The sequence below is a fragment of the Fundulus heteroclitus genome, chromosome 5, assembly GCF_011125445.2.
Source record: "Fundulus heteroclitus isolate FHET01 chromosome 5, MU-UCD_Fhet_4.1, whole genome shotgun sequence".
NCBI classification, from domain to species: Eukaryota; Metazoa; Chordata; class Actinopteri; order Cyprinodontiformes; family Fundulidae; genus Fundulus; species Fundulus heteroclitus.
In genome coordinates this window covers 26,919,407-26,931,903 of record NC_046365.1, presented here as the reverse complement: position 1 = coordinate 26,931,903, position 12,497 = coordinate 26,919,407, and the positions used below count along the sequence as shown (strand labels likewise).

At 39.6% G+C, this 12,497-nt stretch overlaps 1 protein-coding gene across 1 annotated transcript; it reads left to right on the top strand.

Annotated features, from left to right (window-relative positions):
- The first annotated feature begins 58 nt into the window (after positions 1-58).
- On the top strand, positions 59-11,877 carry cusr (Copper-only SOD repeat protein). Its single transcript, XM_036137324.1, has 10 exons — positions 59-233; positions 3,251-5,321; positions 5,878-5,977; positions 6,893-6,964; positions 7,581-7,685; positions 8,273-8,405; positions 8,601-8,715; positions 9,768-9,892; positions 10,918-10,998; positions 11,399-11,877. Exons 1-10 carry the CDS (start codon positions 194-196, stop codon positions 11,491-11,493), a joined length of 2,937 nt encoding a protein of 978 aa, XP_035993217.1. The 5' UTR covers positions 59-193; the 3' UTR covers positions 11,494-11,877.
- The last annotated feature ends 620 nt before the right edge of the window (positions 11,878-12,497 follow it).

Here is a 12,497-nt window from a genome sequence, read left to right as displayed (position 1 = left end):
AAAAAAAAAAAAAAAAAAAACAGAAGCAAAGAGTGCTTAAATACAGCCACAGATAATCTGTTTTTTACAGAGACCCACACACAGCTTCTGCATCACCCTGGCCTCTTCGGACGTCCCACTTTCCATGTCTACAGAGACTTTTTGATTCAAAGTGCTTAGGTTTTCTTTTCTTTTTTTTACCTTGCCTGCCAAAATGTCCCTTCTCACAGCTGCCCTGCTGTTTGCTGCACTGGGTGAGTCATTTAAAAATATATTTTTCAAACAAACCACAGCGGTGATTCAAACTCCAAGAACTGTTTACTGTGAGGGTTTTAAATCTTGTTGCATAGTCAAAAAAAAAAAAAAAAAAAGCTGGCATGCATTTCACCACTGTCACGTACAAAGCAACTTTCTTTGCTCGCTTATCACCCAACAGCACGAGTGCAGTGACTTTTGGTTTAAAACTGTGTACGGTTATTTGTAATGTTTAACTTTTGCTGAGATTCATGCATCTGTTGCGTCACCCCTTTGGGTGTGAGGATGAAAACCGGCTGCTTGGAATGAGGATTGCTGCAGCTCAATATGATACTGCAGTGAAACTCTAATCTTCTGTAACTAATACCTTCTTCCATATCACTTAAATTTCAAAGGGTGAACAAAAGGATCTGGGTCACGTTGTGAAAGTAGCATTTCCATTAACTGTGGCTTGAAATGTTCTGCAGGCGGATTTGGTGTCAAAGAAATGAAAGTTTCAGATGTAACATTTCTTTTACATGAGAAACTGCTCAACACTGGAGTCAACTCTGTCATGTTGCAAACAACTTCATTTGTCGGATTTATTCTGATATTAATAATATTAAGTATTAGCAAATGATCATCTTCTTATAAATACCTTAGTTTGCACATATTAATATTTCATTACTGGATAATGTGGCTAATTATCTGGTTTATGATATAAAAAAATAACATCACAATGCTAAAAACTTGTTTTATCCAACGTATAAACATGAATGTGTTGTTTTTATTTTCTAAACAAACTAAGAAGAAGAGGAAGCAAGAAAAGTTTTAAACTAAATTAAGATCTGGCTCAAACTTAATTTTCCTCTTCATCCATCATTGCCAAACCTCAGTGACTTGCTGTCTTATTAACAGTGCTGTGAAAAGGTGCCTAGATTGTTTAAGGTTTACGTCACCTGTTTCAGAGAATCTGACATATTATAAAGTCAGAGAAGATGAGATACAAAAAACAGTTTTCAAATGAAAGCTTTTGCTTATTGAGTGGAAAAAATAGCAGACTGAATGGTTTCAGCAAGTTGCCGACGCCCTGGAGTTGCAAAGCAGCCTTAGACCATCACTCTTCAGCCACCATGTTTGACTGGCAGTATGACCCCTTTTTTGGTCACCAGTTTTCCCCATTGAAGTCTCCCATAGATGCCATTGTTACCCAGTTTCTATCTTTTTGTGAAACAAATAACAGTGACCTTAAATTAACCAAGGGAAGTCTTCATGATGTCATTATGGGTTCGTTTCTGACCCCCTGGAGGATCTGTTGATACTGTGTAGAAGTATTGTTGGTAGGGCAGCCACTGCATTGAGGTTTGTCAAAGTTCCCTGTTTCCTCCATGATTCTCTCTGTGCTTCACTGGAGTACAAAATCCTTAGAAATGTCATTGTTACCCATTTACGACAGATATATTCCAAGGGCTTTGTTTTTTCTTTGGTCTTGAATTTTCTGTAGATGGGGGCATGCTGTGGTGAGTCTTTTAGCGCAATGAATGCTGTCAGGCAGGCTCTGTTTATGTGATTTCCTCATTCTAGAGGTCTGGTGGTAATCAGTCCTAATCAATGCTGCTTCTAGCTTTTACAATATAAATGCAATGGTAATTAACAGACTGAGCATGCTGAGATGCGTCAATGTATTTTTTTGGTTATAATGTATGCTGACATTTGGACTCCACGGCATAACCTTTACTAAGGTTTTAATAACCTGGAGTCGAAATGTCTTTATTTATGTATTTTGGATAAAAAGCATAAAAGTAGATTTGTTTAAACTCAAAATCAAAATCATGTGCTTGGTATGTTTTGTTGTATTTAACTTTCCCATAAATCACAAAAAATCTTCTTAAAAATCTAAATAATTAATTTTTGTACCGCTGCTGTTGTTTTTTTTTTTTTTTTACAACAGTGGTGTTGAATTTTAGTCCTCAGGGGCCAATATTCTAGATATTTTGGATGTTGCCCTGGTTCTGCAGCCCTGATTTAAATGAATGGGTCCTTATCAGGATTCTGGGAAATGCCTGGGAGGTGATTCAGGTGTGTTGAAGAAGGAAAACGCCTAATACATGCAGGACACTGGGCCTCAAGGACTGAAATTGGAACCCTGTGTTTTACTCTGTGTCACTTCAGATAAGAGATGAATGAAGCAAAAGCTTTGTTTCTATGTCTGCCTGATCATTTCAGCTTCTGGTTTGAAATCCCACATTTCCCAGACATGAATTCCATTTAAATCCACCAAAAAATATATGTAATTAACTAAATGAGAATCACAATTTAGACAGATATTTGCAGACTTTATTTTTTGATGTTATGTCTTTGAAAAGGGTAAACGTGCTTATATTAGTGTTTTTCATGGATAACTTCATATTCTGCTGTTGAATGAAGAATGTTTATTTACATAGTTTAAAATTTAAAAAGAAATCAGTATGTTTAAGAAAAAATATTTTCTCATTCAGAAAGTAGTTGTGGTCCAGCCTTCAGCTTGTGCAAGGCAGATGGAGAAACTTTAAGTTTTCTTTAGATAGATACTGAAAACTAAAATAAACTTCTCATTATGGGAAATGCTAAAGGCTTTATCTATTACATTTTTATTTCTTTGAATGTCAATGTTGAAGTTTACTATTCCACTGCCTCTGTAATGTGTTCTGTTCCGCTGTAATGTTTTTCTGTTCTTCTGCTACTGAAAAGTGCTACATAAATAAACTTGCCTTGCCTAAAACGTGTAGGGAATGTAGAAACATTTTCAGTTAAAATAGTTCAGTCAAAAGAAACCAGTGTATTATGATATATATTTATATCAATAGATTCCATATTTTATTGCCACAAACCAATTGGAACACTAACTGAACAGATCTTGAACAGGTAATCATTAAAAATAGTATGTCATGGCAAATTAAGCAATACTCATTGAATTAGGTTACTTTGATATTTAAAGTAGTAGGACTCTTATTGTTATCATTATTAATCGGTTGCCTCATCATCTTGTCTGTTTCAGATGTCATTTCCTGTGCCAAATTTCTGGCGCCTTTAAACATGGAAGGAGTCACGGGTCAAGTGGAGTTTGACTCAGACACCAAGCTGGCCACTGTAAATGTAACTGGTGCAGGATCCTGCAGCGCATTAAACATTTCCCTCACCATGTTCCCCGTTATGTACGGCCACTTTGAGCAACCCTGCTCTGAGGCCAACATTGGCGCCAGTGTCTTCACCTTCACTACTGATTCTTCCTCAATGTCCTCCATCGACGTGTCACGCCTCTTTGAACAAATGCCAAACTTGGATGACTTTTCGCTGTCTTTGGAGACATGCAGTGGCACCAAAGTATGCACAGTTGTAAGTCAAGGTCAGACATCATTGACTCGTCAGGCTAGGTTCACAGAGTCTATTGCTGGTAACATTTACATACGTGCTAATCAAGACAATGCCAACCCCAGGCTTCTTGCAGATCTGCTGACTATTGGCCAGGTGAATGCCTCAGAAACCAATGTCACAGTCTCTGGGTCTACAAGTACAGCAACTAATTGCAGCATTCTGCTTGGAAACCTAGATCCTGCATCTTTGACAGATCTGGGTGTTGTGAAAGTTGGAAGCCCAGAGATGCCTCAAAAATTCCGTCTGAACCTTACCAGCTTACAAGCATACACTTATCTTCTCCTCGACTTGGGGTCGAGTTACAAGTGTGCAAAGATATACACCATGTCAGGGAAGGAGGTTAGAGCTGTTGTGAACATGGCAGGAATCATGGGATACTTCAACTTTCGTCAGGCTTCACCGTTTGATGTGACACAGTTCAGTGTGAATCTGACAAACTTAGCCCTAAAAGTCGGTCCCTATCACGTCCATCACTTCCCTGTCCCTTCAGTCAGGTCAACCCAGTGCTCTAATGATAATGTGGGTGGTCACTGGAATCCGTTTGGAGCCAACACATCTTCCTCAACATATCCTGCAGGACCTGGATCCACTCATGACATGTATGAGATAGGTGACCTGAGTGCCAAACATATGAGTCTTAACAACAGTGATGCAGTGGACATGACATTCACCGACTTCAACCTTCCTCTGTTTGGAAAGAACAGCATTGTTGGTCGCTCAGTTGTGATTCACCAGAATGACGGCGCCAGGTTTGCTTGTGCCAGCATTGGCTATCCTGGTGAGGTGATTGTAGGAAGTGCCACATTTCAGACTCCCGTGGTTGGAAAGATCAGGTTTACCCAGTTAGTGAACAATCCCCTGTCAGATGTGTCCATCTTTGCGGATTTGTCGTATGGAGTTCCCACAACAAGTCCGACCGAAAAACATAACTGGCACGTTCACGTATTCCCCATCAGCTCAGAGAGAGACGATGACCAAGGGCATTGCAGCACGACAGGCGGCCACTGGAATCCTTTTGGCATCAGCACATCTGATATCAGTTACGCTCTTCACTGCTCCCCATCCTGTCCCCTGTGTTGTGAAGTCGGAGACCTCGCCAGCAAACACAGCACCATTGATCTCGACACCAACGTAGGCAAAGTCCAGTCCAAGCACTTTTTCACCGATGTCACTTCCTGGTTAGAGGTATCCGGCATTATTGGGCGTTCTGTGGTCATCCATGAACCACAAAGGGGAGGCCCAAGAATCGCGTGTGCCAATGTTACCATGGAGCGGGTTCCTGAAGCCAGTTTAGGGAGTTGGTTTGGCCCTGAGATGTCTAACGGCCAGGTGAAATTCTCTCAAGCTGTCCCACAAGGCCCCACGAAAATCAGTGTGTCCTTAACCAACCTGCAGTCCTTAGCTGGAGGCTACCATGTCCACATCTTGCCGATTATAGTAGGCAGCAGGGATCCCTGCTCAAATGCAAACATCCTGGGCCACTTTAACCCGCTGAACTGGAACATAAGCAATTCGCCTTCACCTGGAACGGGCACCGTGGACCTGTATGAGATAGGAGACATCAGTGGGAAGTTTGGGATGCTTACTAACCAAACTGACTTTAATGCCGTGTACCAGGACCCCAACATGCCTCTTACTGGACCCTACAGCATCGTGGGAAGATCTGTCGTGGTCCACTACACCAATGGATCAAGGTGAGAACCAACAAGAATCCAAGTTGATATACAGAAACAGAAAGATGACAGGCGTTAAAAATGCAAGACAGAAGTGAAAGATATGTTTTACATAGAATTACCACAGGTTCCTTTATGTTAAGAAGAACCTGGTAGTAACATTTTCCCCCTCTAACCAAGGATACTTGCGTAAGGATCAATACTTAAAAGTTCTTCCAAAGAAGAGGAAGTACTTGTCTTTCTGAAAGCTTTTTATGTAATAGAGATGCACAAAAGTGGCAAAAAGGTGTGAAAGAACACGCTACCTCTGCCGATGAAACTGAAAACCAAGCTTCAACACTGTCTAACCTTAGCAGCAGACTTTGCCAATATATCCAGGGTACTCATGTAAATTCTTAGTCATAATCATATCCTCCTGAGTGTTTTGTGTTATTATACTGAGATATGTTCCTCTTTCAGAGAAAACTAGTGAACAGAATATTGTGACAGAAAAGAAATCCTGTTTTTTTTTTTAGCCTGCTAGGCTTGGTCATCTTGAGCCATTCCCTTTAAGGTGTCTGTGTGTTTTTTTCTACAGGATGAGGTGTGCAAATGTCTTAGCAGACAGAAATATGGGAGGACAATGGACCATCGCCAACGCTACATTTAACGGAACAGTGAATGGGACAATCACACTGGTAGAAACCACAAAAATACCTTTACCTAATCTGCTCTTTGTTTGTTGCAGGATGTTTTCCTCTGACTTTAGACAGCTTAGTAACATTAATACACTTATACAAGAGTGTCTTAATTTGAGAATCACATGCTAAACCACAAACAAAGCCTTACTGCATGGACATTAAGCTTTTGCTGCATCAGAAAAGAGAAAATGTGCTACCTGTGGCTAATGTAGCTTGGGTCTTAGAGATAGGAGCTGCTCAGTGGAGATTCAGTGTGTGCACACACCCTGGTATTTTGTGACTCCTAAACCCAAACCACAGCCTCTGTTCAGTCATGTTGCAAGGTCAAAACACTTAAAACTGTAATTATGTAAAATGAAGAAGCAGTTATCTTGCATAAAGAAAATAGAAGATATGCTTCTACATTGTTGTCTTAAAGACACCAAGGAAAGTATCTAGACTAACAGGGTGTAAAATTTCAAAGACGGGCGATAGAGGGAAGTTGATAAGAGGCACTCAAAGAGCGTCCTGAAGCAAAAAAAAAAGACAATAAACAGACAGTTTATTGCCTGCAAACATGGGAACCTGGGGTAAGCGCTTTAGCTTAGCATCTATCTGCTGGTTAACTGTAAATGTGTTTTCACTAAACTACGAGGCTCACTGTGGTATCAGCTGTTTCTGTCAGCTGCCATCCAGCGGCCCCATACTGAGTCCTGCATTACACCTAAACCTCTAAAGAGCTATCAAGGAGCAAATGACAACATGGGCTTATTTTGATTTGGCAGAAATATTTTGGGGAGTGCCTCAGCAGTTACTAGAAAAACACAAATATTCACACAATAAATTGACCTTTCAGTATCAATCTCTGTATTAAGTTGATGTCAGTCTGTCTGCACTTCTATTAATATGACACTTGGTTTTCTCTTTTTTAAGCGCCAGCAGGTATTTCCTGACGGGAGTAGAGGCGATGTCACTCTAGAAGTGGACCTTAAGTCGTCTGAAGTTGTAAGTACAGTATCAAAGATTGAGATGCATGCATAAGATTAAAAAATGTAGCACTTTGTTGACTGGCTGGGTATACCCGATCAACACGTATGGGGTCCTAAGATTCTCTTCAAAAATGAAAGTAAATATCCAAAATTAAAAACATATTTATGCTATAGGTTTTATGAGGTAAAAGTATTTGATGCCGTTCGTGTTGTCATTTTACCTTTTTTAATTAAATTACTACTCATGCTTTTTATGTGCAACCAATTAGGCAAGATCACAAATCTCTGCCCCTGATATCTCTGGGGTCTGACGCTGAAAGTTTTGGAAACACAAAAAATTTCAAAATCCTACAACAACAACAAAAGTTTTTAAAATGTGTGATAATAGGTAAATTGAGAAGAAAAAAAAGTGAACAATGTAAAAGAGAACAACATGAAAGATGGATTTAAAAACAAGAGAGCACCAAATAGTGTGCAAGTTGTTTATTGCCACTGACAAGAAGCATTGTGAAAGGAATTTAACCAGGTGTTTGGTTGCTTTCTCAAACTATTCATGAATTTGTTCCTCTTTCCATCTATTAATGCAATCAAAAAAGGATGCAGACATATATCTTGTGTTTTAAATCTTACAGACTTCTACGGCCGCCCTATCTATTACAACCAACCGTGTGAATGCCACGGTCGGCCTGTGCAACACAGCGGGAAACACGTTCAATCCCTTCAACATGACGCTACAGGTGAGACTGGTGCTGTTGAGTAGAGACACATCATCAAATCCAAAATTTGTTCAGTCCGAGGAAAATTTGAGGAACACTTTAGCAGGAACTGATCAAAAGGCACAGCAGCAAACTAAGGAAACTGCAGACCAGAAATAGGTCTCATACGCCCAGTTTACACGATCCTATACATTGAAAATGGGATTGTTGTTTTCTTTTTGGTAACACATCTACAATTTTAATGTCTCAGTTACAACCTCGGTGCACTTGGCACTAGTAGAAATGTTACAAACGGTGTAATATTCCTGCCACACAGTAACTTTTCAGTTTAAAAAAAATAATAAATACGTTGTGTAAACGGGGATATAGCTAAATTGTTATTGGCTTACTTTTAATAAATAAATAAACACTTCCCTGGAAACCAGTATTGAATACCTAGACTACTGTTGGCTTATCTGCAGAAGACAAAACATTTGAAACAATTATACCAGGAAGGCCCTGATAAAATGGTATCTTATATCAGATAACAGGTATACACAGTCTTAATCCCATATTGCTTCGCTCTTTTTTGTTGTAATTCCACTTCCTCATTTCTATTCCTCTTTCAGAGCTCCAGCTGTTCATTACAAAACCACCTGAGCTGTGTGGTGGGGGACATTTCCCTGAGGCAAGGCAGCGTCACCCTGACTGGGAGAGAAGTCTTCACTGACAGCAACATCCAGCTGACAGGAGACCACACAGGTGAGAAGGACTGGAAATGAGTATCTGTAGCAGCTGGAAGCATTAGGGGTTTAAGCAGCAAAGCTGTTTTTTACAGTCCCCTGCACAAAAAAAACAACATTTTCTGCCATTCACTACATCATCTTCCAATGGCTTTGAATCATTTTGTTTGAGTTTAATGAAATGTAGGACTTAATATTCTGTATATGATTCAAGTCGTCCACAGATCTCTTGTGCTGAAGAGGGGTGACAGCATCCTTGCATGTGCTGAAATACTCCCAGAATCCCCGTCTGCAGCGCAAACCTTTCCCAATGTGAGCTCCTTCAGCCGGTGAGTGAGAAGCAATATTTCTCTCAGAATTCATCTTCGCACTGAAACTGCTCATAATGCTAAATCTGTGTAAACTCAGCTAAATCAGTCCAGATACAGGGACATTTAGCTGTAAATGTTCGGGCTAAGCACCGCTTGAAGTTGAACAATTACCTAACAAGAGTTTCATACCTTATTCTTAAGATGGATTTTTGTAAAGATGGTTGCATTTGTACTGTTCATTTACACAACAACGGCAAATATATTTTCTCAAGACGGGAACAGTTTGAAAAATGGGTTCCAGAGCGTAATGGTTCGAAAACGTCCTGGTTTCTGCGGCAAACCTTTCTTACAGGGGAATATCTGGCTCAAGCACAGTATGACAGTAATCAATAGAAATTAATGCACACGGGCAGGCACAACATAATGGCTGCCTAAAATTTGAAAAACCACAGAAGAAGAAAAGAAAAGGCGGATAAAGAACTGATTGCTGACTCTTCTGAATGTAACCACAGCTAGTTTAGGCTATAATTCAATGTCGCCCTAAGCAATAGTTGAACCTCATCGTCTGTCCATAGGAAAACTTCTCTGCCATTTCAAACATTTATTAGTTGGGCGGCTTTTAGGTAGTATGCATGCACATATTGAGTTTCGGAAAACATAGCACCACCAGTGGCATGATGTTCGAATTACACCGTTTTGAAGTTTCTACTGTTGTAAACAGATTGTAATGTAAACGTGTTAACAGAAACTGAATAAAAGTCCCGTGTTCAATAGTGCAGAGACAGGCAGAGTGGAATATGCAACCTTTTTAGGGTTTTTATTCCAAGCACCAATCTGGAAATTAAAAGTTAGGTGTCATGTTGTTGGGACACATCAATAATTGTACGTTAAACCACTCCTACATTTAGCTGATCTAGAAAAAAACAAACAACAAAAACACAACAATGTGACAATCCAGTTTAGAGCTGAGCTTAACAATTCAGCAGAAATTCCATCACTGCTCTTTGAGTTTGAATTTAGTTATTTGTTCTCCCAAGACTAATACTTATCTTTTGTTTTTTTACACCCAGATTTGATTTCCGAAGGAGAGTCGCAGACGTTCTGAAGGTGGGAATGGCGATGGTAACCATCTTGCCAGGCTCTCCTCTCTCTGCAGCAGGTGGCGAGTGCCAAACGGTCAACTTCATGGTCTCGGGTAAGGCAGAAAACACATAACTGGCCAAAATCATCAGTTCACAACGAAAATACACTCCATGACATATGGTTGAAATGATGGTTATTATGGTCTGCAAGAAATGTGGGAAACTTTGCAGTTAACCGTTAAAGCAGTTTAATAATGGTGGCTTAGTGGTGCAAGAAACTATGTAAGATGAACCGACTGATTGCCTTATAGTTCCTGTGATGGTATTACACCAAGCAACCAGTCCCTGTTGATAGCAGAAAGCATGTTTTTTTTTTATATCTGAAATCTGTCTGAACTGAAAACAGTGACATTGCAGCAGTCAATAAATAAATGAGACATCATAAACTGGCTCAAAAACTAACAATGGAAGTAAACTGTAACTTGGAAAAATGCAGCATTCAGGAGAATGTATGTTGTATTCACTTCCAAATACTTTGACTAAAAATATTACTTCATCCGTTTTTTTTGTTGTTGTTTTTTTTAAGTCTAAAAGTGCCCAAGGCTTCTAACAATACACTGGGTAGGTTGTAAGTCCTAAAATCAGGACAATGAACAATTGCAGGCATTGAAAATCTTTAGAAATCCTCCAAAAACTGCTCAGTAACCCGACGCCGGAGTTGAATGTCTGTGCGTCTCATTTGCTGCCCCTTCCTCTTTCCCAGGGGTGAACAGAGGGGTATGTGTAAAGAGGTTTTATACAGTGTAAGCACAGGACGGGTAATTATACCCTCAAGTCTCTCACAAGGAGGGTCTCATTGCAATGCCCCTTTCCCTCCTTTTTTTTTTTTTTTTTTTTTTTAAAAGAGCACAAGTAAAGCTGCAGGTAAATCATCTCTAAATGAGTGATGTTCCCACTCTCAGCGTTTAGGGGAAATATCTGGATTTTTTACAAACAATGTGATTCGCCTTCCATGTAAACATCTGGTGGGCTTTCATCTAGCGGCGGCGATTATTCAGTAAAACAAATCTTCATGCGCTTTCTTGTCGAATGGAATAGCAGTGACTGTAAACTCATCGTGATTTTGTGTATTTCAAAGGTGATGTCAGCGCAGATCTGCTTCGTTCTGTCAAAACCAGTGAGTTGATGGGCCCGTTCAGGGAGAGTGACTCATGTACAAGTAAGTACACTCCATGCTGCCACTTATGCTCCGCTTCTGCCTTCACGCTTATGTTAGCTTATTTAGACACCCTTTGAGGTGAGATACTTTGACTTTTATGGACAGAATAAGTGGAAGAGAGCTCTAATGTACGGCATATTACAGGTCATTGTGGGACAGGTTTGCGGGAGCCTTAGAATTAAGGTTATATCTATCATGGGCTTCAAATTACTGATAATGGCACTTCACACCTAGCACTTAGGTTTCCTATTAAGCTAATAGTTTTCATGGCCCTGCTGTCTGAACATGATATAGTTTTAAAGGAGGCAATCAGAGTCCACAGAGTTTGAACCATACCCTCAGCTAAAGGAGTTTCATTCTTCTCTTGAATAACCTGCATGCTCCTGTCTGATTTCTTCAGGAATGTCTGCGGGACAGCTGCTGGTGCCACAAATCGTCCCACTCTTCCTGATGTTTGCCGCTGCCTTCCTGCTGCCATCTGCAGTTTCTTTATAGAAATCTGAGCCCCGGCTGCACCATGCAATAATCAGCGGAGACACACGGATCCTAATGTTGTACTACTGAGAATCTGCCATGTCACTCAGCAAATGTTACACTGGTCACCGAGCGAATAATGTGCATCTCTGTACAAACCTTACGTGCAAATAAAGATCTTCCAGGTTTTTAATCGACGAACCAGTTTAGGTCAAACATATATTTATAAGCTAGCTGGTATGCCTGCTTTTATTTCTTTATTGTTTTTTTTGCAGACGTGTCATGTTTAGGTAACTGGTATTGTTACTCATTTGGGGGGAGGGGGGATCTATTACTGTTTGTTGAACCTCTGTTTAAAATATTGCAAATACTTCACATTGTTCAATAAATTTTTTCAGAATTTTATGTTTTCCCCTCCTGCTTGACAAAGGAAGACGATAATTTGATGAATGACAAGAAAAGAGAACAACAAAAGTTATTTTAACATCCAAATGCTTATTTGGTTCATTAGCCAGGGGTCAATAACATGAGCATCAGCAGCTTCGTTTAAAAACGAAAATGTTATCGTAATAAAACAGCAAAGAATTTGGACTTTTGGAGAATTTGGATTTGTTCTTCAAAAACAGATCATATTAGGGAAGTTTCAGTATATTATCTAGGTTGTCCATCTATGAATAGTGATGACAGGTTTTCACAATGTAAATATCATAGACAGTTATTAATTAATTTAAACATGAATTTATTACTGACTCTTGGTCTCAAGCTTATTTTTTAATGATCGTCAACAAAATAATATATTGTAATATGAAAACACAAAACAATATTTAAGGTATTGGAATTACTAACCTTACTCCGCCAGATGGATTTGCTCCACATATCCATCTGGAAACCTTCCGTTGAAGTAATTTTGGGAAGGGGCGAAAATACTGGTTAGCTGATTGGCCTATGTTGGTGATAGATGGACCAAATAAACCAATCAGATCAACGAAGCATATGACGTACTAATAGCGACGACGAAAACACAA